We start from the raw sequence: 24,147 nt of genomic DNA on the forward strand, positions 1-24,147 counted from the left end.
ACTGAGCCACCCAGGTACCCCTGGGTTGGTTCTTTTCTTAAACCCTAGCTAATAAGAGTGGACAAACACAGTACCCAATTCCCAGGACACAGTAGGGATTTATTAGAGTAAGAAACACCCTGCTAGTGGCCATAGACTATAAAGCCACGAGGGCCCACGGAGACATTTAGGGCAGTGGTTCCAACCAGAAAGTGGAACGGGGCATCAGAATCGGCTGAAGAGGGGCGCCTGGGTGGCTCAGTGGGTTAAGCCTCTGCCTTCGGCTCCGGTTGTGATCTCGGGGTCCTGGAATCGAGCCCCACATCTGGCTCTCTGCTCAGCGGGGAGCCTGCTTCCCCCACCCCCCGCTCCTGCCTCTCTGCCTACTTGTGATCTCTCTCTCTCTGTCAAATAAATAAATAAAATCTTAAAAAAAAACAACTATTAAAAAAAAAAAAAAAGAATCAGCGGAGGAGTCTGGACCCCGCTGGGATCTCCTGAAGCAGGAACCTGGAGCCCTGAACAGACATGATTTCTCCAGGTAAGAGACTGTAATCCTGGGTAAGAACCACGGATCTGCTCTTGTTCCCCAACGTAACGTACTGGGAGATGAAGGGCCAGAGAAGTTGTGCGTCTTTTTAAGCTCACACGGCCTGTCATGGCAGCCAGCGTCCCCTCTGAATGGAGAACTCAGCTCAGCGCGGTGCTAACAGTAGTGGAAACAAAGAGATGCACAGAGAAAACTTCTAAGGTTCCTTTATTTGTTTTGAAAACAACCTCTATTCTTTCTCTCTCAATTTAGTCCCGGCCTCGTCACAAAAAATGCTTTTCTCCTTGGCCTCCTCTGTAGGAAAGGGAACAACGTAACACTCCCCGTGTGAGCTCTCTCCCCAGATCTCAGGCAGGAGCCGACCAGGCCAGGACTGGAATAGAACAGCATGGAGAACACGGGTATCTGTCTCTGAGCCCCACTTGGCTTGCAATCCCTTCCTCCATCCTCCCTGAGACATCTGCTCCTGCCCGGGGGCTCTGCCTCCACCTCCCAGTTCAGATCATCTACGGAAGCTGTGGGCTGCTTGTAGCCTGATTTCCAGTCTGCTTGGCATCCGGGGAAACGGCACCCACAGCTCCACTGGTTCGGGCTCGGGTCCTCAAGAGCTCAGCAGGTCCCAGTGCTGGCTCAGAAGTGATGACTCGCACGGGTTGACCACGATTTCCCTGCTATTCTCAGAGCCATCACCAAACATGTCCGTGTCTAGGCAGAGATGGGACGCGATGTGTTCAATGCGGGAACCAGTCTTGGTCCATTGCTGAGGAGACGGAGAGGAGAGAGCATGAACCAGGATTCTCTGGCTAAGGGCCCAGGTTCTACCCATGATGTCAGAAGTTCTACAACAATTAGGCATGTTTACAGCCCATGGCTAGGGTCGCCCAGAGACTTGACTTTCATGGTCTCACGGAGGAATAAAATCGCAACTAATTGCTTTTCTAGGCATTGCTGTTGGTTTTTGGTTTGTTTTTTGTTTTTGGATAAAAAAGTAAAAGCAAAATCAGTATGTCTGGTAGGAAAACTCATTAGAAGGTAATAACTTTCCAAGCAACAGGCCAGAGAACAGGAAGCACGTGAGTCATGGGAACAACCAAAGAAACAATGTGCGGTCAGTGTCTGCACATCGGGAAGATGTGGGAGCGAGCGGGGGAGGGGCGCAGGAGGGCAGTGGGGCTTCTGGACAGCACCCGAGGCCAGCAGCCTGGACTCCTCCATAGCCGTTCGGCACACAAAGGACCCAAACAGAGAGAGGGGTCTTGTGCCGCTGCCCCCTGAGACTTTACCTCACGTGACAAAGAAGGAGGGGACAAACATGGTTTGGGGAGCTACCACGGCACAGGGACAAAGGCCCACTTCCGTTAATCTCTCTCAACAGCTGCTCCGTGTGGTGGGCTTCATCACCTCCATTTCAGAGAGGAAGGAAACCAAGTCCAGTCACACGGCCGGTGAGCCAGACAATGGCATCTGAATGTCTGTCTCTCTAATGCCAATGCCCAGTGAGCAGGTGACTGCATGGGGTCAACAGCTTAGGCCCGACAGGGCACAGGGCACACCCAGAGTGGACATCCTGCCAGGGCCCAAGGCCCCCCTTCATCCTGCGGTCCTGAAGGCTTTGCCCCTATGCCTTCCTGCTCAGGGATGCCAGGTTGCTGTCGGCACTGGACAGGCAAGTACAAGGTGCGCATGCCCACTGGGGCCCTGCCAGTCCACAGGCATCCAGGGCCAAGCTGACCGCTGCTGCTGGTGCCCCTGCCCTCATCCCCTAACCAGAAGGGCCTCTTTCTGATCAGCCCCTCCACCTCTAGAGTTTCTCTCTGGTCTTGCACACGAGACCTGGACCTACACGGGACTGCCTGTCACTGAAGGCGACCACGCCCTGTAGGCACCCGCCGATCTCTCACCTGCTTGTCATCTCCGTTCTTGCAGAGGACAAGAACCACCGGGGCGCCTGGGAACACAGTGAGGACGGACAGGCACAGCTCCTCCTGGAGGATCTGCTGCGTGTATGTGAAGGCCCATATCTGGAGGGGAAGAGGCCAGAAGTTTCACATTAGGATCCTTGGAAACCTCGTGAGACACATCTGGGATTATGTGAGAATTAGAGTAAAAAGCACTGGAGGTCCCAGCAGGAAGAGACTGTCAACAAGGTCGCCTTGGAAAATGGGACCACTAGCCAGAAACTCCCAAGTCATGTCCCCATTGAAGTCTCCATCCCCACACCTGGGAAGGGACCAGCCTGGGCACACAGGCCACCTCTGGGGGCTGCTGAACAATTCTGGGCTTGAGGCGGGGAAGCCTGAACAATGCTCCAGCCCAGCCGTGGGGTCTCTAGTTTCTCTGTTTGGATGTGTGTCCATTGCCCACCCTTGACAGTGCAAGCAGCTGCGCGGCAGGCCACCCCCAGCTGTCTTTAGAACGTTCCTTCTTTGAAAAGGAGTCCAATCAGTGGCTTGAGAACAGGAGTGTTATCGTAAGAGGCAGATGTGAGGACGGAGGTAACAGGGAGTGTGCCGAGGGAGGGAGTGGAAGAAGAGCAGAGGGAGAGCAGGTCACGGGACAGAACATGATCCCCACAGATGCGTGCACGCCAGCACTCCAGGAGAATAGAACATTGGGCCCCAGAGCCCCTGCAGGGAGGGAAGCTGAGAAAGTCCATGGACAAGGAGTGTGGGGAGAGGAAAGGGGCATTTCATCTGAGGGTCATTGCAAAGAATGTTTCTCCATTATTCCATGCAATGCCAGAGATCAGAGAGCGACAAGCTGCTAAGGCGCCCAAAGTATTTCGAGTTCTTAGGTCAGAAGGACAAAAATGGAAGCCTCCATAAGGTCTCTTCCAGGCTGTAAGTAGGAGCCTTACCATGGGGCAAAGAAGGTGACCGGTGAATTGGATACCCTGGGGAGAGCTGCAGAGGAACCGTCAAGTGCCGGACACCTTCTCCACTCCACGCCTGCTGGCCAGCTGACCCTCAGCCTCTGGACCAGGCCACTGGTCAGCTACTTCTCCTTGGCCCGAGAATGAAAAAAGGGCCCCTTAGCTGGGGCCCTTACTCTAGGCCCACGTGTTCCTTAAGCGGACTGTTGTCACGTGCTCCTCATTCTGCACATTCTCTAGCTCACGGCAGCCCCCCTCTGGCCCCTGCATCCCTCCTGACTTCCGCCATCTGGTGACATCTTCGATGTTCTTTCTGTGCCCTGGCCTGTCCCCCTCCTTGCCTCCAGGCTTGCATCCTTCTGCTGCCTCACCGGACCACCTGGAAGCAGAACCCTGCCTCTCCTGATCTGGGACCTTCTCTGTCCCTGACGCCTGGATGGTGCCACCAGCCCAGGGGGAGCCACTGTCCTGCATGTGTATTCTCATGTCCCTTTTCAAACTGCCAGTGTTGGAAGAAGACCTAGACCAGAAGGGACTCCCTGGGGGATGAGGGGATGGAAATATGGATGGATAAAACACCGGCTGTGAGCTGAGAATTCCTGAAGCCTAGGGATGGCTACAGGCTACTCTTCCATCTAGTTCTAGATCTATATCTATTTAAATTTTTTAATACTAAATGTAATGAAATGTGCTCCTTGGGACGTATCAAGAAGTTCTCCTCCGGACTTGAACAACACCATGCTATGCATGCCATTTCCTTCCCTCCAGGATTAGCTGAAAGGGAAAGTGTCTGTGTGCACAGAGGTGATGCAGTAATCACAAGCTTGTTACCGATGGCCAGCATTTCCTGAGCACTGACTATGTCTAGGCGCTGTACTGGGGGCTTAGCACAGATGACTTTAGTCTTCATAAGAATCTTGTCCTTCATAAGAATCCCAAATAGGTATTATTATTATCGTTCCCGTTCTGCATGACGAAAGGCTCACAGAAATTACACAATTCTCTCCGACAGACTCTCTCTGGCTCCTTTGCTGTTGCTGCTCCCAGAGTCCCAGCTCCTTCTATCCCAGTTTAATCACAGGTAATGCCTGTCCCTGAGCTCCCTCTTCTGGGTTGTAAACAAGAACACTATAGATCACCTCCACCTCCACAGCAGAGAGCCAGCCAGTTCCCACTGGCAGCCCCACAAGACCGGGAACAAAGGTCACACCTTGTGTGGGGGATGAGGGAAGGGGCAGCCAAGAGAGCAGGCCCCTCCCCAACATGGATGGGCACTGGGGAAGTGTATGAACGGAGGCCCGCATTCTACAGACTCCGCATCAGAGGGGCACACACAGCTGGCTTCCCGGGCCTGCTCCCCTCTTCTCCCCACCCTGGCTCCATGCCCCATCATCAGCTCCCCTATATGCTTACCCACGCTCGCTTGGCCACTCTCCTTTAAAAGCCCCCTTCGGGCCTAAGTGTGTGCTAGGGGCACAGTCTGCCCTCCGGAGATCCATGCAGGGCCTGATATCAGGCTAGGGCCATCTGGATGGGGGATTCTGGGGCTCTGGTCTTTAGGAGTGTGATCTAGAAGGTGGGAGCTGGTCTTGGGTGCGTGTCCAGAGAATTCCGTACAGGAAGGGGCGAGAGAGGCCTGAAGCCCAGGCCCGAGTCCAAGGGCAGGTCTGTCAGGGAGCCCGCTGCTGCCCGGGCCCACCATACAACCGGCCTCAGCTTTAGATTTCTGCCATTGTCGAGAAATGAGCCTAAACAGTCAGAGATGTGGCAAGAAGGTAAGGTCCATCTCTCTGACCCATTACCCCCCACAGCTGCTGTGAGCCATGAATTAGCATTTAAAAAATAAATCCTGTAATTATTTTGATTACTACAATATACTGGCTCTGCATATTTTATGTTAAAAGCATTAATTAAACATAAACACTTGAAATATACCACAATTTCTGAAAATCTCATCTTGGCATTTCTTCTTTTATAAAAACCCAGGGGCTTTAAACACTGGACGTGCTGGGGGTGCTGTGACGGTGGGAGGGGAGTGGTCCTTCTTTTGACATCTGAGACGCGCCACCCACTAATGCCTTTCGGGAAGGAGCGCAGATGGTACCCGGGTGGGGCCGGGCTCGGAAGAAATCACCTTAAGATCCCCAAGGGGAGAAGGCGCACAAGCAGAGAGGGGGGATGGAAGCCTTTACACCAAGTGGACTTTCCATTAGCTGGTGCTTTACTGGCAGTGAACTAATTCAGTCTCACAATTTCTCAGAGGAACACAGCTCTCTAGCCACATCTGCAAGACAGGAGCGAGGGAAGCAGAACACAGAAGCAGGTGGGGCAGGGAGCGATGAGAGGTTCTCCGATTCCCACTCTGCAGCCTGTCAGGCTTCCAGAATGGCCTGTGATGAATGGGTTTATTAAATGAATCCCAGAGTCAGAAATGGATTCAGGAAGGTAACAGGGGCTGCTCAGGGTGGCCCGGCAGAGATCAGTGTACACTGGGCCATGGGCTGACTGCTTCATTAGGGGGGTCTGGCCAACTCACAGCCCTCCCCGGCCCACAAGTGCACAGACACGGCCCTACCCACGGGAGGTAACCCAGAGGCGGCATGGGCAGCCTCACCCTCTCACGGATACGCCAGTAAGGGGCTGAGGAGAAGGTTCACTCCTAGTCCTCTAGCTCCTTTGCTCCTGCCCTGGAAGAGGGGAGCTGATGATGGGGCGGGGTGGTCCAGGCTGGACAGGTTAATGGCCTTCTGTGCTTAGCGGGAGTCTCTGAAGGACAGCCCCTGCGTGTAGAGGAGGGAGCAGCCTGGCAGGTGGGGGCGGGAGACTCCTCTGTGGGCAATGCCCAGCCAGCTGCGTCTTGAGGGCTGGGATGAAGCAGGCCGCAGCACCCATCCTGGCAACAAGCACCCAGCCTGGGGCGGCAGCTCTCGACTGGGCTGATCTTGCTTCTGTTTTCTATCCAACCATCCGTCCATCTGTCTGTCCACCCACTATGTGCCAATGTTTGGAGGCCTTTTTTTGATTTGGAGGCATGATTTTCTGATGGCTATGACTGGAGGGAGGGTTGTGTTACTGGTACCCAGTGGGTGGGGCCAGAGACGCTGGCAAACCCCTACAGTGCCCAGACAGTCCCCACAACACAGAATTATCTGGTATCAATGCCAACAGCGCTGGGGTTGAAACACCATTGCCTCGTGGGAAGGGCCTGGTCCCTGGAAGCGGAAGGCCCGCCATTCCTCCTGTCTGACCCAGGTAGCGCGGGTCCGCCTCTCTCAGCCTCGCTTACCGCATCTGTGAGACGGCGGGGCCAGCAGGACAGGGCTCGGAGGGCCTTGGGATAACTAACCCAGATGAGGCCTGTGGAACCCGCAGCCCAGTGGCTGGCTCCGGCACAGTCTCTGGGGACAGTGCTTTGGTGACACGTGGGAGGAGCTGTGGTTGGGTGAGGGGACAAACATTCACACGTGGGGAGAAGGCAGGGGCTGTGTTTTCATGAACACAGAAGCCTGAGTCAGTTACTGATGGTCGTGAGCAACCCGTCCACACGCTCTTCTATGTGGGGAACTACACTCGATGGGGAAATGACCCCAAATGCCAAGCAACACTGCTGGGTGTGTTGTGGTTAGATGGGCAAACTGGCTCACTTCTGAGGGCCTCCGGTTCTAGATGCTTCACATTCACCCTCACAGTGATCCTGCGAGGCGAGTGTCACTTCATGGAAGGGAACAGAGAGCGGGGGTCAGTCTGGGCAACGCCAGGAGCAGACCACGTGGCTGACTATGAACACGGGCCTCTCGGTGCGATTGGACCTGAGCTGAGAGCATCTGGGGCCACCACTGGCCTTGAAGAACTTAGGTCACACTGACAGGCCTTGAAGAATTTAGGCCACACATGTCCCCGCAGCCCTCTTCAGACACGGTGTCTGCAACAAACGAGAGGGAGCAAGCTACACTTTAGTCCAGCCAGGCTCTTGGTGCGCCCAGTTCCCAAAGGACCATACAAACACACCGACTGCTGTGCTGGGGACAGTGTCAGCTGCACAGACACAGAGTGCTGCCTCTCACCGCTGACCAGCAGCAGCAGGGAGACCCAGCGGGCTCAGAGACATGCTGCCTGCCTTTGACTGGGACCCTTGCTGGACTCACTGCTGGGGTCTTTTATTTCTGGTTCATCCTATCCCTTTGCCCCAAGCTGTCAGGATACACTTTATATGCATATGATTAAAACCCCACACCCAGTAATCTGTCGTTGGGTCCTCTGCCAAGCTGGGGAGTGGCTGCTGGGCCTGGAGAAGGAGGTCCACCTTCTCTCGCCCACCCAGATGTCCAGCTGCCCACATGCATCCTTCCCAAGCCAGGAGCCCAAACTGCCCGGAATGCAGGTAGATGAACACACTGTGAAGTTTTCCTCCCTGTCTTTAAATTGGGGATAGCAGTGAGACTGGTGCACCTGTCTTCCTTCCATCTTTCACACACATAAATTTTCCCAGAGAATCCAATAAAGTTAAGGGGAAACTCGTTAACCTGGAGGCTTCTTGGGCTTAGTGGGTTTGCAAACTGATGATGTATTTCTCTTGTACTCCACCCAAGGCAAGAGCCTGCCCTCGTCTTCCGTACATAGCAAGATTAAACATTTTGTTCCCAAGGTTGACAAGCTGGCCAAGGAAGAGAAGTAAGACTTCTCTTACTCTCAAGGAAGAGGGGTAGGGGTGGATGGGCTGGGGGTGGAGCAGGGGCGTGAACCTGCATCTGAGGCCGAGGTCTGATTGTCTCCTTTCAGCAATGAGGACACCGACGTGAGGTGGGGGGACACACTCCTGAGAGCACGTAGCCAGCGGGAAGCACAACTCTGAGCTGTTGGCTTAGAACCCCGTGATTTTCTTTTACTCCAGATATCTGGGAACCCTGGAATCCTCCACCCAAATGGCCTGAACTGGACTGCAGGATCCGTGTAGATCTTACCCTGCGTCAGTCCTCCCAAAGGCAGACTGAGTCCCTACAACACACAGCTGGGCCCAAAAGGGACTATTTAGAAGAGAGTGACCGAGGTGGATATGCAGGCTGGGAGTGGGGAGACAGGAAGTAGAGGGGAGCAGGCCCAGGTTGGAAGCCGGTGCTGTGTGTGCTCCCCACCCCACCCCCACCCTGCTCTGGTAAGGAGTCCAGAATGTGGGCCTCCACTCATATCTTCCCCAGTTCCCATCAATGCTGGGGAGGGGCTTGCTGTCTGGCCTGCCCCCTCCCCAGGCCTGACATGGGGTGTGACCCTCATTTCCCTTCTCATATGGACAGACGAGACCCCTTCTGGACAGGCCAAGAGGCTGTGCAAGAGGAGAAACGAATGTAGGAGGAGCCAAGAAGGCAGTGCAGGGTCAGAGAGAGAGAGAACTCCTGGAGCCCGACCGCGGTGGCAGAAAGGGCTGGCGAGCACAAAGACGGGACTGTCTTTCTTATGCCGGAAGGAGGGAAGCTACTGAAAGGACGAGAAAGGTAAACAGGTCAGCCCTACAAGGGTGTACGCTCACACGCATGTGTAGACGCACATGCACACACATGTACACTCGGGGATTACTCTAACAGAAATAGTTATGTAGATTCCTATCCGTCTAAAGCGGGTTTACACCTTCAAAAAACATGGATGTGCATCCCAGCCCCGCGGTTGGCCATGGGCCGCTTTAGAAGGGAGCTGAGTCTAATCCAGCCCGGCCCCTCCCTGTTCCCTGACACGCAGCCAGGGGCCAGGAGCACCGTGGGCCCTCGCTATCCTCTGTGCAAGCAGGCGGAACATCGATCTCAGAGTCTTCTTCCATTTTCCCAGAATTTACACTCCTGCTGCGCAAACCCAACTGTTCTCTCCAAAGCGAGAAGGAGTGATGGTTGGCCCTATCGTTTAGAAAGGACTCTTGGCTCACTCAAAGACTGTTACTAGGATCACCCTTAGTTTCCCACAGATGACTGCTTTTCCTCCCCTTTCTCGTGCCATTGGAAGATCAGGTGCAATGGGTACTATTACTCTCCAGTCAAATAAAGGCCTGGCATCTTTTGGAGACTGGAGAGCCCCTCCCTGATGCCCAGAGATCCTATGGCTCCCCTCCTTCCACTTCCTTGTGCAGCCAAAGGCATTAAGTACCAGGAAAGCCAATGCTTCGCTGAAGGCAGGTCGAGCAAGCTTCTGTCTCAGAGATCGGGGGGTGACAACATTCTGGCCATTGGGATCCCCTATGAACAGCGCCCACACATGGCTTCAGAAGATAGGGACATGCCTCAGCTCTTCACGATTTATAAAATGCCACTTGAGTAAACAGTGCCGTTCCCAGCCTGTGGCCATCCCTAAACCAGACCGAGGCCTCTGCTGGCTTCCCCTTTTCCTGTCCAGCTCAGGCAGCCCCTCCCAAGTCCTGCTGGAGCTGAGACGGGTCTGGGAAAAGTCAGTGTGAGTGGGAGGCCGGGGTTGCATGGCCTCGAACGCCAGGGGGTGTGTTTCTGAGGGAGGCCACAGGGCCCCCCCCACCCCGAAGGCTGTATTGAGGTGGAGAACAATGGTCTGATGGTGATGTGTCGGCGGGGGGACGAGGGGCAGGGACTAGAGGCTGGGGTTTGAACCTAACACAGTGGTTGCCAATCCGGGTGGTTTTTTTTTTGTTTTGTTTTGTTTTGTTTTTTAACATTTTATTTATTTATTTGACAGAGAGAGATAGTGAGAGCAGGAACATAAGCAGGGGGAGTGGGACAGGGAGAAGCAGGCTTTCCAATGAGCAGGGAGCTCGATGTGGGGCTCGATCCCAGGATCCTGGGAACATGACTGGAGCCAAAGGCAGACACTTAACGACTGAGCCACCCAGGCACCCCCCCAATCTGGGTGGTTTTATTGGCCCTGGGGTGTCTGGTGTAGCCTGGAGACGGCTCGCTAGTCAGGGCTGGCGTATGTGAGGTGCTCCTGGGGGGCAGAGGCCAGGGATGCTGCTAGGTGGGCCTTAGAGCAGGGACAGCCTCCCACACAAAGAACCATCGGGCCCAAAACATCACCAATACCACTGCTAAGGAAGGCCAACCAGGAGAAAACGGAGCCAGGGCAGACAGTGGGGATTGGAGCCATGGAGCTTGGACGAAGATAGTCACACAGAGAGGAGTGGGACGGGAGGTGGCTGTGGTGCCGGGCCGCTGCTCCTAGCCGTCCATCTACTAGAACCACAGACGATGCTGCGGTGGCCATGGGCTCGCGCCGGCCGCCCAGCCCAGCCCAGGTCTTCGCGCGTGCTCTGCTTCCTGGGCTGCTCCTTCTCCCCCTCCTCACAGGGCCTATTTCTACTCCTTTCTCAGGATGCAGCTCATTATCAAGTCCTCCAGGAGGACGTCCCTGACTCTTGTGCATATGGCGGAGACCGTCTCTCACTGCTTCTAGAGCAGCCTGGACTGAACTCCATCCAGGACAGAGTTTAACAGAACAGCTGCTTACTTGTTTGTTCCTGCGTTCGATCCCCCGAGGGCCCACAGAGACCTGCGACCTAGCCATTCATCTCCGTGTCTTCCCAGTTAGCAGAGAACTGAGATGGTTATGGAGTGAATGGATCAGTTTGTGGAGGGATGAAAACTAGGATTTGTGCATCGATGAAACAAAGAGAGGGTGGGGCCAAAGCTGGAAGCTTGGATAAAATCTCCAAGACACCGTTTCCAGAGAAAAGAATAATGACCTAAGAACCTTCTTGAGCACTCACCACAAACCCATCAAAGTGGGGCAGGGGAGCCAGCAAAGAAAGAGAGAAAAGAGGACTGCAGGAGAATCTCTGTCCTTCAGAGAAACTCGACACCTCTGGAAACCCAGTGGAGTGATGCGGGTCCCAGAGTGAAGAGAAGTCATACTTCTCCTGCTCTGTGGCTAGGTTCTGGGTATAACGGGACACCTGATGTCATATAAAAGCAGGTGGCGGAGGCGGAGTCCCTGCACACGTTCTGGCACCCCTAGCCTGTTACGTACCTGGGATTTTACATCCTTGCCTTTGTTCTTGACACAGGGGCTTAACCTGAGGTTGTAGGTCTCCGTGTTTTTCTGCCTTTGAGACTCTAGGCATTTCTGCCTCTGTCGGATGCTGCCCTTCTGGATGGAGGAATCACTGGGGATTCTGGAGGAAAGCCACAGAGATGTGAGAACCAACTGCCCTTTGGCTGAGTGACACTAGCCACTGGAGAGGTAGAAGCAGGGTTCTGAGGATGTCAGGGGCATTTTGCCCGGGGTGGCGCTGCCTCTGGGCACAAGGCAGCGAGGAGAGACCCAGGAGCCACCATGGCAGATGGAGCCTGGCGCAGAGACAGTGCTAGTGTCAGGTCGCACCTGGGACTCAAATCCCAGCAGCTGCGAAATGCTGCTAACCTCCAGCCCTCCCTCCCTCAGCAAACCTCCAGCCCTTAAGCTACCGATGAACTTAATTCCTCTTTCTGATTTCAGGAGTAAGGGGAGCCAACTGGTCTCCTCAGACCTCCCTATACTTAACACCCCGTAGCCGGCTGGCCACGGATGTCCCTTGTCCAGACCCAGTCAGCTGAGGGCCTCTCCTGACAAGTCAGAAGGCAGGGCGGGTACCTGAGTTCCGGATAGACGTTCTCCAGGTACCACTTGAAGCTCTGGCACTGGAGAGTCTTCCTCAGGTCCAGTCTGCTCTCAATGCTGGCAGGACGCAGGACGGGGCAGACACAGAGAGACGGGTCAGAGGCAGGGACGAGGCTGAGAGACAAATGCACATGCTGTGCCCAGCATGTCTCTCCCGAGGGTGATGGAGAAACTCACCCAGGGAGAGTTCCAGAGCTCCAGGCAGAGCTACGGTAGCTCACAGCAAGAGCTCACAATGGTGTGGTACTGACACTGTTTTTCCATTCAAAAACAGAATTCAGGAATGTTTTATTTGTGTTTCAAAACAAGGCTACAAGAACATGTAGTATGTCTGTCACTGATTCACCACTGGGGCCCTGAGTCTACTTACCCACAAATATCTCTTTGGTTTCTGCAGCCAAAAAATACCACTCCTGCCCACCCCACCCCGAAGAATCAGCTTCTGTGGCTGGTTCTGGGGCCCAGTCACACCTTCACTCATCAGACATTTATTGAGCACCTACTGTGTGCCGGGCATTGTGCTCAACGGTGGGCTTCTGAACAACAGACAACAGTGTTGCGTGAGGCTGAGCTGTATGCACACACGAACGTATGTATGTTCTGGGCTTAAGCAAAGCGTGACGTGGGGACATCTGAACTTTAAGAGCATCTCACAGGGGGCGATTGGGTCTGGAGGGCAAGGCTGGAGACAGGGAGAGCTGTGGGAGGGGGCTGCAGACAGCCAGCTGCTGGTCATGCTCTCAGGCAGGGAAGTGGGGGGCGGAATGGAGAAGGGACAGGTCAAGTCCCTCCATTTATCCCTGCGACCGCCACCACCTTCCTTACCCAATTTGCACCTTGTCCTTCCTGGGTGAGTCCATAGGACCGGCCCTGCTCGGCCAGCCTCACCTCTTCCAGCCCACACTGGGCTTCTTAGCGCTAACAACCTTTCCTCACCAGACTCAAAGCAACATGAGCCAAAGAATGATGTCAGTTTTTTTCTTTAGAGTTGAATGTTCAGTGTTTAGCAAAAACCTTGGCACTGCATGCATGAAGGAGGCCGCAGCACCAGGGCTCGGGGGCTGTTGGACCTGGGCAGGTGGGGGAGGGAAGAGTCAAGGTTGACACCCAGACCTGTGACTTGGGCCAGAGGACACAAGGAAGAGTGTTCCTGGAGATGGGGGAGACAGGCTGGGGAGCATGTTTCAAAGCACCATGGCTGAGTTCCCTTTAGGACTGGAGTTGGAGCAGCCTGGGAGGTGTCTAAGTGGAGATGTCCAGTTTGCAGTGGGATGGAAGGGGCTGCGGCTCAGAATGAGAGGCCAGGTCAGGGACAGAGACCCAAGAGTCAGTAGAAGCGGTGGTGAACGCCAGGGGGTAATGCGCAGTATAGAGACGGCGATGATGGACCCTTGGGGAGGACCACAAACATGGCAGGAAAGAGAAATGTGAGGCTGCAATAATACCAGACAGGCAGAGACTGTAGGCACGGTCATCGTGGTCAGGAAGGGGCTCTCAGGGACAGGGGAGGTTTCCAAGCACACTCCGGAGAGGCAGGGCATGAGCTCCCCAAAGTGCACACTTTCTTTTCTTCCCTCCTATTCCTTTTTAAATCATTTAAGTTTTAAGATGTGAGACCCTGAATCAGTTTAAATGCTGATGGGGACCGCGCATTAGCAAAGACAGATCAGGGATGAGGAAGCAGAGGGCAGGGTCTCCTAGAACACTGGTTCCCATACCGGCTGCACATCAGAGTCCTGAGGAGTGCGGGCAGGGGGCTGCCTTTCAACAATTCTCCAGCTCAGGCTGTAGCCCAGACCCGAGCAGTCCTCTGGGAGTGGTACCCATAGCTTCTGAAACCCCCTGGGTGACTGCAGTGTGCAGGCTAGTTTGGGAAGCACTGGCCTGGCCTGGAGTTCTGCTCAGGCCCTCAGACAGGCCCTCAGACCCGCAGCAGGACGCTACCTGGGAACTTCCTGGAAATGCCACCCTAGGGAATCAACAACCACATTTTAACAAAAGCCGCAGGAGATTTGTGTGTATTAAAGTTTAAGAAGCCCTGAGCCAGGAGGCAGGAGAGGAGGAATCCAAGAAGAGGGAGCTGGGCAAGTGTAGATTTACGAATGCAGATGAAGGGTGGTCCCCATTACAAGTGGAGGGCTGGTCCAACGCGGCAGGGGGCACACCTGTCTCAGGAGATGGAAGAAGAGTGGGGCGGAGAGAGCGAAGTTTCCGGGTCGGTTTGTCTCGGGAAGTCAATGCCATCTCTCTCAGCTATAAAACAGGTGTCATCTGCTGTGAGTGACAGGTGGACTTGGGGGGAGAGGTGGGGAGACAGGAGAGTTTTAAATGGGGACTGGGGACAATGATGGCCAGGAAAGGCAGCATGACTGACAAGTCTACCAAAGGCCTGCCTGAGCCTGATGGCCACCGTGTGTTAGCAGCACCTGCTGATACTTTCCAGAACCTTCAGCAGCCGGTGCACAGGAGAGGGAAAGGCACAAAGTCAGGTGCATCCAGGATTGAGAAAACTTTGCCTGAGGGGCTGACAGATGCACAACAGGGCCAAAGATCTGAGGATGATGTCTTTTAAGCCTTCTCTCTAAGCAAGAGAGCCAAAACCAAGCAGGGGAGGGAGGGATGGAGGGAGGTGAGGAAAGGGAGGTGCACAGCCATGGTCAGTGGGCCGGGAGTTTGATGAGGACTCAGGACAAATGCCTTGTGAGGTTCTGAGCGATTGACCTGGGGGGACAGCACGGGGTTATAATTTCAGAGACGCAAGCCATTTTGGCTGAGTCTGATTTAATCCTCTGGAGCAGGGACGGGCTCCTCCTACACGGTGTAGGCGGCAGAAACCCATCCACTCCCCAGCCTTAGTCTGGTGGAGGGACATCAGCATGACAAAAAGCCACTGGTTGTCCCTCCAAATAATCAGATGCTAACCAAAATTGAAGTTTCCATTTTTCTCTCATCAGTTCTGTGGTGGAGAATGCAACATATGGTTGGGGGATCAGACAGGTGTGGTTAGAGCCTCATGTCCCCAGTTCGGTGATGTGATCAGGGCAAGTAGCTTAACCTGCAGAAAACTCAGTCTCCTGTCCTGTGAAATGGAGGCAATGAAACTCACTTCTCAGAGTCTGGGGAGCACTCCCAGGAGAGCCTTCGTGGCCTCGGCACAGAATTCTTTCCCTGTTCTCGTCTATCTGGACGAAGCCGGAGCATGGCTCTTGGGGACACCTGTAGGATACTGCTCCATGGAGGAAGGAGGGTGCTTTGGCCTTGGGGGATTCAGAACCAGGAAGAGGAGCTCTGAGCTGGAGGGACTAAGGCCATCGTGTCCAGCATCCCACCTTTCTGGAAAAAGAAACATCCCTCCATGGTGCAAGGCAAAGCATACCTCCTGGGGCAGTGGCCCAGGTTGCCACTTGCTCTGTAAGAGCTGCTGAAAACCCTGCATCCCGAGGAGGGCAGGAGCAAGAAGGGACGAGAAAGAGAGTGGCCCCTGCCTGGGCGACCGGATACATTGGCTGTCAGGAGCCAGCGCTCCTCCTGACCCCCTGCGCAAAGCAGCCAGAAGGGACACTTACTTCCCAAAGGGCCTCTCCAGAGCGAATGGCCGGGCAGCGTAGTAGTACTGCTTGTACTCATCCATCCACACCTCAGCCGTCCGCTTGGTGTTCCTGGGGAGACAGGGGGTGTCCCAGAACAGTCAGTATGCACACACAGCAGCATCACCCAGCCGGGGCCCCCCCACGATCCAGTAAGAGCTCTCCTCCGTGGGGGCTGAGCGCGGCCACATCCCACCCAACCTCCCAAGGGGCCTTTACTCCAAGACACAGGACAAACTCTTCCTCAAAAAGTAACACCTGAAAAATTGTGCCAGAAATGGAACTTTTGCGGCTCAAAAAGAACAAGGAGGAGGAGGCTGGGAGAGGAGAGTCCACACACCACATACGCCTGTGTTGCCAGGAACCAAGAGGAGAGAGGCAGGGCGGGCAGTGGCCACCTCACCTCCCTCTGCACACAGGCTCCCACCCCAGGTGTTCCCCCTTTCTGCAGGGCAAGGGCTGGGGTCCCAACTCTGGGCAGGACAGCCGATCACATATAGCGTCCGAGAGCAAGGTACAGGTGTCAAGAATCAAGTAATTAACCCAACTGTCAGCTATCTGGCCAGCTCACTAGGCTTTTCCATCAGGTGTTTGCTCTGGGGCTGACCTCAAAGGTCACGGAAAACGAGAGAGAATGCCATGGAGGATGTGTGTCCCTGCGCAGTGGGCAGGGAGGCAGTGGTACCAGAAGAGCCCCAGGGCAAGAAAGAGGCCATCAGAAAACAGACACCAGGGGCAGTGGAGGAGCAGTCCCCGCTGGGGCCCACATTTGTGACCTTGGGGCCCAAGTCTGTGACCCTGGGGTCTCACTCAACAGGGCATGCCCCTGCAGATTTCCGGTTCTGTCTGGAGCAGAGGTCTTCCGTGGAGGTCTATGGCAAACCTGTCCCAGCCAGTGGACCCGAAATGACAGTCACACATCGGCAGCCTGCTCTTGGTGCAGGGAAGGCAGTTACCAGCGCTTTGCTGGTTCCTTGCCTGTGGCCTAACCATGAGCAAACTGCATGCCGCCTGACCCACTGGCCAGGGCCCAGACTCAAAGACAGAAAATGTTCTGGAGCCCAGGACTGTCCCCATCGCTCTCCTATACCAGGTGTCGCCTGCTCACGTTTTCCTCCTGGAAACCCAAGGCCCAAGGCAGCCCTGTCTTCAGCGCTGGATTTCTCACCGCCCCATCCTCGCCCAGAGGTTTCTGCAAAAGGTGTTAACTTTCCCCCTGGTCAGAGCCATACCAACCCCAGGATGCTCGTGTCAGGATGTAACCCATACCTGCCCATACATGTGAAAACTGAGGACAGAAGAACACAGATGAGGAAAATGATGCCCCAAATGAAGAAATGCTTAGCTCCTCCCTCCCCCAAATGGACAAGACAGAAAAGAAAAAAAAAGGAAAAGAGGGATAAATGGGTAAGTGAAGCCGTCAGATGATGAGCGACAAAGGAGATAAAGGGAAAAGGTGAGAAGCTGGAGGAGAGAGGGACATACGCGAAATGTTCCTAAAACAGAGGCAAAGCCCGAAGGAGAAGGAATCACAGAAGGTGTATGAAGGGACAGAGTAGGAATGAGCAAGTGGACACCACGGGCGTACTGAGACCCCGGGATCTTCATCTCGTCCCCTAGCAGGAGGTGCAGACACCCTAGGGAAGAAGCCCAAGGCCAAGCATGTGAGTAGTAGCTGCTTGTGGTCCCCCGTTCTCAAATCCTTCCAGTGAACTTTCCCTTGGTGACCCAGGCTGAAAGGGGGAGCCGCAGATCTTCTAGAACTTGGATGCAAAAATGGAATCTTCTCCCCAAAACCCAAACAACCCCAAACATCCAAAGCCCGACGGGACAGTGCTGCCCAGTGACTCACAGGCCTCAGCAAGCCACGGGGACGTCCATGGTGGAGAAGAGCTTCAGACCACCTCCTCCTGCTGGGTGGGCCAGTCTGACCTCCCTTGCTTAGGCAGAGTCCCAAGGAGCATGATTGTGGCTCCTGAGCGCCCAGAACACTCAGGCAACCTACCAGACAACTGGGGACAGCCCCAACCCTTCACCAGGCTTTCTGCTGCCCCTACAGAACCCCTGGGACTCGCACTTACTTTATATACGTGTTGGCGTTTCCATCTGGGAAAACATACGGGTGTTTCTTGCGGAAGACATGGCCCACTCGGCTGCAGGGGACGATCTCGAGGCTGCCGCCACACATCCATACTCTGAAGGAGATTTCTGCAAGATAGTCGTGCCCCATCAGCACGGCTCTGTGCTCTCCGGAGGGGTGGGGACACAGGATGGCAGCATTGGGGCACCAGGCCCAAGGAAGGGGTCAGGGCCTCCTGCTGCATCCAGCCTGGGACTGGGGGTCAAGAGCTGGCTCCACAGTCAGACTGTGTGCTCTGCTGGCTGGGTGACCTCAATTTCCCTTTCAGCAACCGGGGCTGATGATAACTCACAGCTGGGAGGGTGATGTGTGTGAATATGGAAACACACAGGGACTGGCCTGGAGGAGCACGTTCATGGGGGGAGGCCGTATTTGGGGACCAGCCTGGTGCAAGGCCCTGCTACAGCCTTTGGGTGACCCAGACTGCTGCTTCTGGACACATGGAAGATGGATTAGACATGCTTGGATGACCCTGGCGGGTAAGAACCAGGACCAAGGAGAAAGAATTTTCCGTTTAAGAATATAGGAGACTTTCCCGACAGTCCAGACCCAGATAAAAGAGACTGTCATGGAGGTGGTGAGGTTCACACTCTGACCGGCCAGCAATACCCATGGGCAGGATTCCCAGCAAGCTCCTGGACGAGGCATCCAGGAGAGCACCTCCCAACTCCCGGACCACAATTCTGCCCCTCCGTAAGGGTGCCTGAATTATAGCCTGGGGGAAGATGTCTTGGCAGTAGCCTAGAAAATGCTGGGAGCTTCTGAGCTGTTGCTGGGGTCGCTCCCCAGGGCGGGGATGTTGCACACATGCCCATTTCTTCCCGGTTGGCTGCTGCAGCTGCAGGACTGGAGAGGAGTCCCCAGAGGTAGCCGGGATTAGGCTGGGGTGTGCCTCTCTCCCCTGGGACCAAGGTCCTCGGCGGCTTGAGGCAGTGCCCCTGCCCTGGAAGGAAGCAGTGTCAGACCAAGGTGGTGGAGGGGAGTATCAGTGACTGCTCGGCAGTGTTGTGAGGGCTTTAACTTCTCTGCAGACAGTGCACCTCCTTACTGACTGCACCCCGTGCATCCCACAGGGTACGCAGCTGGTGGGAAATGTCAGTTTCCCATTTGGGAATTCCTGCCTGGTTTGTGCTTCTGCAGTCAAGCTCAAATAGGAGGGCAGGCTGGCTCAGGAGAAATCCATGCCCTGGGTGACTTCTCCTGCTGGTGGTGGGGAGGGGCACATGGAAGCAGGCTGGGATCCAGAAGTAGGAAAGGAGGATGTGAGTATTCTAGTGCCTTCTTACCATATACATGCACGGCACCCTCCAGCTCCTTGGGCACCACCTCCCTGGGTTCCTTCATCTGGGTCCTCTCTCTCTCTTTCCACTTCCTGCTCTGTGTCTCCTTCCTATCCAGCTCTCCAAGCAGGTGTCTGGACACAATGTCTTCATCGCGATCCTCACGGGCTCTCTCACTTACCTGTCCTCAGCCAGACTTTCCCTATCCCCTACTGCCTCCTGCCCTGTGTACCTGAGCTGCAGGCAAGGCTCTGTGGACACCAACCCTATTGCCGTCACCTTGACACCTGGCTTTCTGCGTGCCCAGGTGCTGTCCCAAATGGGCTACGGCTCATTCCCAGGAAGTTCGGGGATACGGTAGGGACAACGTGTGTGCGCTAGGATAAAGAAAGAACTCTTTCAGGATTGCTTCCAAATGACGGCAAGAACACGGAGGGAGGGAGACAGGAAGAGCTTGGCCTTGGGGTCCATAGCAGCCCCCAGGCCCGTGTCCATGAGGATACCTGCTTCACCTCACCGAGGGTCCATGCTGCAGGATGGCCATCCACGTCAAATGAAACACAATTTTGAGACTACGGGGAACACTTAAGTAGGATGGAAAGATGAGCCACAGCTACGATCAGACGTCCCTGAAGCCAGTCTCTGAAACACAGACCCTGTTAGCACTGGCCTCCTGTGCCTGCTTCCAGCTTTCTTCTTCTGCCACCAACACCACTTGAAATTTGTGGACATAACACTCCAGATTTTGACTTTCTATCAAGCCCCCAATATGTAGCAATGTGGTGTTTGGCTGGGGCACTGTGGAGCTCACATGTCCCAGACTGGTATTCATGGGGGTGGGGGTGGGACATGTAGCATAAGAGAGCTTAGCCGACCGCCACCCCCCACCACACCACCTTGCCGTGAGCACACTGCGGGGCTGGCTGCAGGGGTCAGCCCATGGGACTGTCAGTGCGTGTGTGACTTCAGTCTCAGGACATCTTCCTAAACAGTGTGCTCCAGAAGTCTGCTGTGCTCCAATCCCTTCCTCCCCAGGATCTCAAAATACAGTCTGCTCCAATTCCAAAAAAGGAAAACCATCTCATCTTTCAAAACTAGAGATGGAGATCTGGTTTACTAGATATAACCTACAAATTTGGTGCCAGCCCTCTTCCCAGAATACGCATACGTTTTGGCCATGGTCTCTTCCTTTCCATGTATTCAAATAAGACATATGTCCCTCCTCATTTACAAAGCGAATCCCTCCAAACGATGCTTCAGTTCCCTCCCCCACCCCCTCCTACCCCAGCAACCTGTTTCTCTCTCTGTGCTCCCCTTGCCTGCCATCTCGCTTCCCTCCGCATCCCTGAGTCCTGCCTTTTGCCACTGTAGACACAGGACCCACCTTGGAAAGTAGTCATCTGACCCTGGTCCCTCACCTTCTTTCCAGTCTGCTGGCAGTCTTCCACCCCAAGGCTCTGTCTTTACAGGGTCCCCCTGACCCTGTTTCCTCGGCTGACCTCATGGCTCACTTGATGCTGAGGGCTCCCCTTCATCCCTCCCCAGCCCCAGCTCTGTCCTGGCTCCAGCACTGGCTTCCAGGGGCCGTGTGATGCTCGACTGAGGGGTGCTGGACCCCAGCAGATAACGTGCACCTTCTGCCCCCGGCCGCCCGTCCACAGGCCACTGCTGCCTGCCTCCTCTCCCCCACCTGTCAAACCCGCCCTCCTCCTCCTCATTGTCTTGCGTCTGGTGCTTTAGCTGAAAACTGCCCCGTATCTCAACCCTGCAAACGCTGAGTCATGGGGGGAAATGACCTCTTTATCCACCCCTGGTGAGACGGGGCTGCACTGTTTGGTCTCTCTCCCTCTGGTGGTAGCTTGTTAGTCATCCTAACGACCGTGCTCATGGTTGTGGATGTCCTTATGTTATGATCAGCAGTGGTCCCACCTGACCCCTGCCGTCCAGTGCCTGGGGGCTGAAACACCGCTCCCCACTCCAGAACTCAGCCCTCTGTCAACCATTGCCGCTCTGGGTACAAAGACACTGCCTTCGAGGCTTTCAGAGGCCAACAAGAGAGGCTCCTCTATGACCAGCCACTACCAGCACCTCCATCCAGTCCTGACAAATGTCCGTCTTCGCGCCCCCTCAGTGCAGCCGATGCCTCCCAAATGTGCCTGCACCCCGAGAGGCAGGAACAGCTTCTAGGCTTCAGGGTCCTGCGTGTTAGAAAGGTGGTGACCGGAGACCCAGGGCCTGACTCGAGCAGTCTGGAGTGTGCAGCTGAGCGTGATGGTTCACAGGGATATTTAAAACCCAGAAGTGGAGCTGCCTGCCCTCGTCTACACCACTGACGTCAGGATGACTGTCCCCCCGGGGATGTGCTGACTCGGGAAAGTCTCATAATCCAGAGGCGCCAGGCAGGGGGGGGCTCATGCATCAGAAGGGCTGTGCGGGGAGGTGTGGGGCATTTCCCAGACCCTCTGCTTTCCACGTCTGCGGCTCCTGCCAAGTCATCACTTTCTTAAATGAGGGGGACGGGGCGAAAAGATGATGGAGGGATTCCATAGGGGGATTCTCGCTGAGTCAGCGCCGCCACAACCTCCCCGGTGATGAGCGTCACGCAGGCCCTAATCCACTTTGAATTGCAGACAGGGAGACGGGTAATTATTCTACCCTCATGGGGGGCACCGCTATCTTATTTTCTTTAGATGTCAGACTCCTATGTGAGGATGAATCTCCCCACCCTCCACCCTCACTTCTTTCCTCCTGTGACCTCGTCAACCCACTGGCTGTCTGACCAGGGCCCCGGGGCCCCCCGTCCCCACCCTCCACCAGCCTAGAGTCTATGCGCCAAGCCCATGACTGCTGGACGGGAAAGGGGATGCTTTCTCCCCGGAAGCCAAACTACAGCTATTCGTACACCATAGCTCGGCCAGACCCACCAAGGTTCCAATTCCATTTTCTAGTCTGGTTTCTGGAGGGAGCTTGAGACACAGGCTCCACTGAACGCGATGACTCCAGCTTGCACGGAGCCACACGTCCCGTGTACGAACACACACTTTATCCACAGCAGCAGGGACCCACTGTACCCTGGCCAGCTCAGGACAGGGGACATGGCGCGGGCAGCGGTGGGCGTTGAGGTGGCTACTGTTATCCCTAAGTCCACACATAGAAATGCACCAATAGAGACTCTTCCTTTTAATGATCTTTTAAGTCCTCAGCACTCCTGGGCCTGGAAGCTCTGGTATTATTTCGCAACGAACACATGGGACTTGAGCAGAGATCATCACATTGGTCCATAACACTGTACTTCATGTCATGTGGGACAATCACGTTGCATCCAGGTCTCCTGCCGAACAAGGACGAGCCACAGGCCCACCGTGGTCACCCAGGGCCGTAGACCGCAAAGGCCGAGGGGGTGTCCTTAACTTCCCATACTCCCTACGGAGCAGGACAAGCCGCAGCCGCCGGGAAGAGGGAGGGAAGGGGATTTCAGACTGCACTCTCTGGCCCAGTGGGAGGCTGGCTTTGAGGGCAACAGAACAGTCCTGGGGATGGAGAGAGAAGTGCACGTGAATGACACTGGGGCTCTCAGGATGTGGTGAGCTGGGAGGTGCAGAAGGCCCCCTGCCATCCCCTGGAGAAGAACTCTTTCCCTCAGTATCATCTCTCCTCTGAAGGTGAACCAGTGCTCCCCAGTCCCAGCAAACCCCCGATCGTCACTCCATCCTGACGGGCTCTTCCAAACGCCCACATTCATGCCCTCAGGTGCCTACCTATGCTCCCCGGCAGAGCTGGACTGCCCCACATGATCTACGTACTATCAGAAAAGCACTGCAACTTCTGACATACAAAATGCTAAAAAAAAAAAAAAAAAAAAAAAAAAAAAAAAAAAAAAGAGTCCAAAAATGGCTTTCAAAGCGCTGGGAGCAGGCTATAACATAACGGAATGTTGTGATGGGAGAAAAACAGCGTCTCCTGGGATAACCGTCTGCAATGCTTTTTTGTGGTTTAAAAAATTCTGTGATGGACTGTAAAATGCTTCTTCCACAGTTTCTCAGAAGCCCCTGCCTCCTTCCCCATTCAAATCGGTACTTGGGAGCGTCAGACGACTGGGAGCCAACAGCCGAGGTTGCCCCTAGACAGGCGCAGGTGTGCGTCCACACTGCCATCAACAGAAGGGACTGGCAGGCTGGACCAGAAAAATAACGTCATGAAAAATAACGTGCCGCCTGAATCCCAAAGTGACTGCCACGGGGAGGAAAGGTCACGCTCCCTCTGCAAGGCTGAGGGAGGCTGTGTCAGCCCTGCCAGACACAGGCTAGAGCGAGATGGGCTAGAAGCATTTTCTAACAATTCAACACACAAATTCGCAATGACTCAGTGTGCCGAACTGTGAAGCGGTGAACGCTATTGTCATAAATGGCACTGGAGCAGAAACGAGAGGACTGCTGTCTGTCAGACGGGCTGCAGGAAGAAGTCACTTGACGGCGGGAGGAAAGGCCAGAGCACATCGCTACGGATCACGAGAGGGAAGGACAAGGCCCTATCGGGCCCCAGGTTCTCCTGGGCCTGTGCAGGCAGCGTTGATCTTCAACCTGTAACCGATTTCCCTGTTATGTTCCAGGACTGGGTGCCAGACAGGGGAATCAGTTTGGTTTCAGGGGTTTGGGTTTTTTTTTTTTTTTTTTTTTTTTCCTGCTTGTTTGCTGAGCTTCTAATCTGGACCCCGAATGGTGCTTGTCTGATGGATTTCTCTACACTGCCCAGTTTGGGAGAAGAGATGCTGTGGGTCAGGCTGGCAGCCATAAATTTCTGGGAAATAACTCTTAGTGACTGAGGAAGAAAGCCATAAAGTACTCCTGAGGCAGGGACCGGAGAAAACAATGGCAGAGGACGATGCATGGGATTACTGCTGAACGCCAGACGGGCCCCACGGATCATCCGTTCTTGGGGCCGTGCCACCGCCTGGGGACCCGTGCTAAACAGTGGCCGGTGACACGCCTGCCTCTTGCTGTCCTCCTCAGTGCTTCATTCAACAAGTAGTTACGGAAGCCTCCTTCATGGGGGCACTGTTCGAAGCCCCGGAGACCGCTGGGAACAAAACAGAGCTGAATCCCGGCCCGAGGCAGGCTTGAGCTTGGAGCACTGAA

The 24,147-nt window shown here is 54.9% G+C and overlaps 1 protein-coding gene across 2 annotated transcripts in view; it reads right to left on the minus strand.

Moving 5' to 3' along the window:
* Window positions 1-623: 623 nt before the first annotated feature.
* Window positions 624-24,147, minus strand: part of GALNT14 (polypeptide N-acetylgalactosaminyltransferase 14) — a 205,808-nt gene continuing 182,284 nt past the window's right edge. The window contains exons 10-15 of one of the 2 annotated variants that reach the window (XM_032881832.1): window positions 17,674-17,800; window positions 15,572-15,664; window positions 11,979-12,062; window positions 11,376-11,520; window positions 2,431-2,550; window positions 624-1,289 (exon numbers count right to left, since the gene is read on the minus strand). In XM_032881832.1, coding sequence (XP_032737723.1) covers window positions 1,131-1,289; window positions 2,431-2,550; window positions 11,376-11,520; window positions 11,979-12,062; window positions 15,572-15,664; window positions 17,674-17,800 — 728 coding nt within the window. In that variant the 3' untranslated portion in view covers window positions 624-1,130. The remainder of the gene's footprint in view (window positions 1,290-2,430; window positions 2,551-11,375; window positions 11,521-11,978; window positions 12,063-15,571; window positions 15,665-17,673; window positions 17,801-24,147) is intronic. The other variant, XM_032881833.1, reaches the window with a different exon arrangement.

This window comes from Lontra canadensis, unplaced genomic scaffold (genome assembly GCF_010015895.1).
Source record: "Lontra canadensis isolate GAN:19392208 unplaced genomic scaffold, GSC_riverotter_1.0 scaffold78, whole genome shotgun sequence".
Classification (NCBI taxonomy): domain Eukaryota; kingdom Metazoa; phylum Chordata; class Mammalia; order Carnivora; family Mustelidae; genus Lontra; species Lontra canadensis.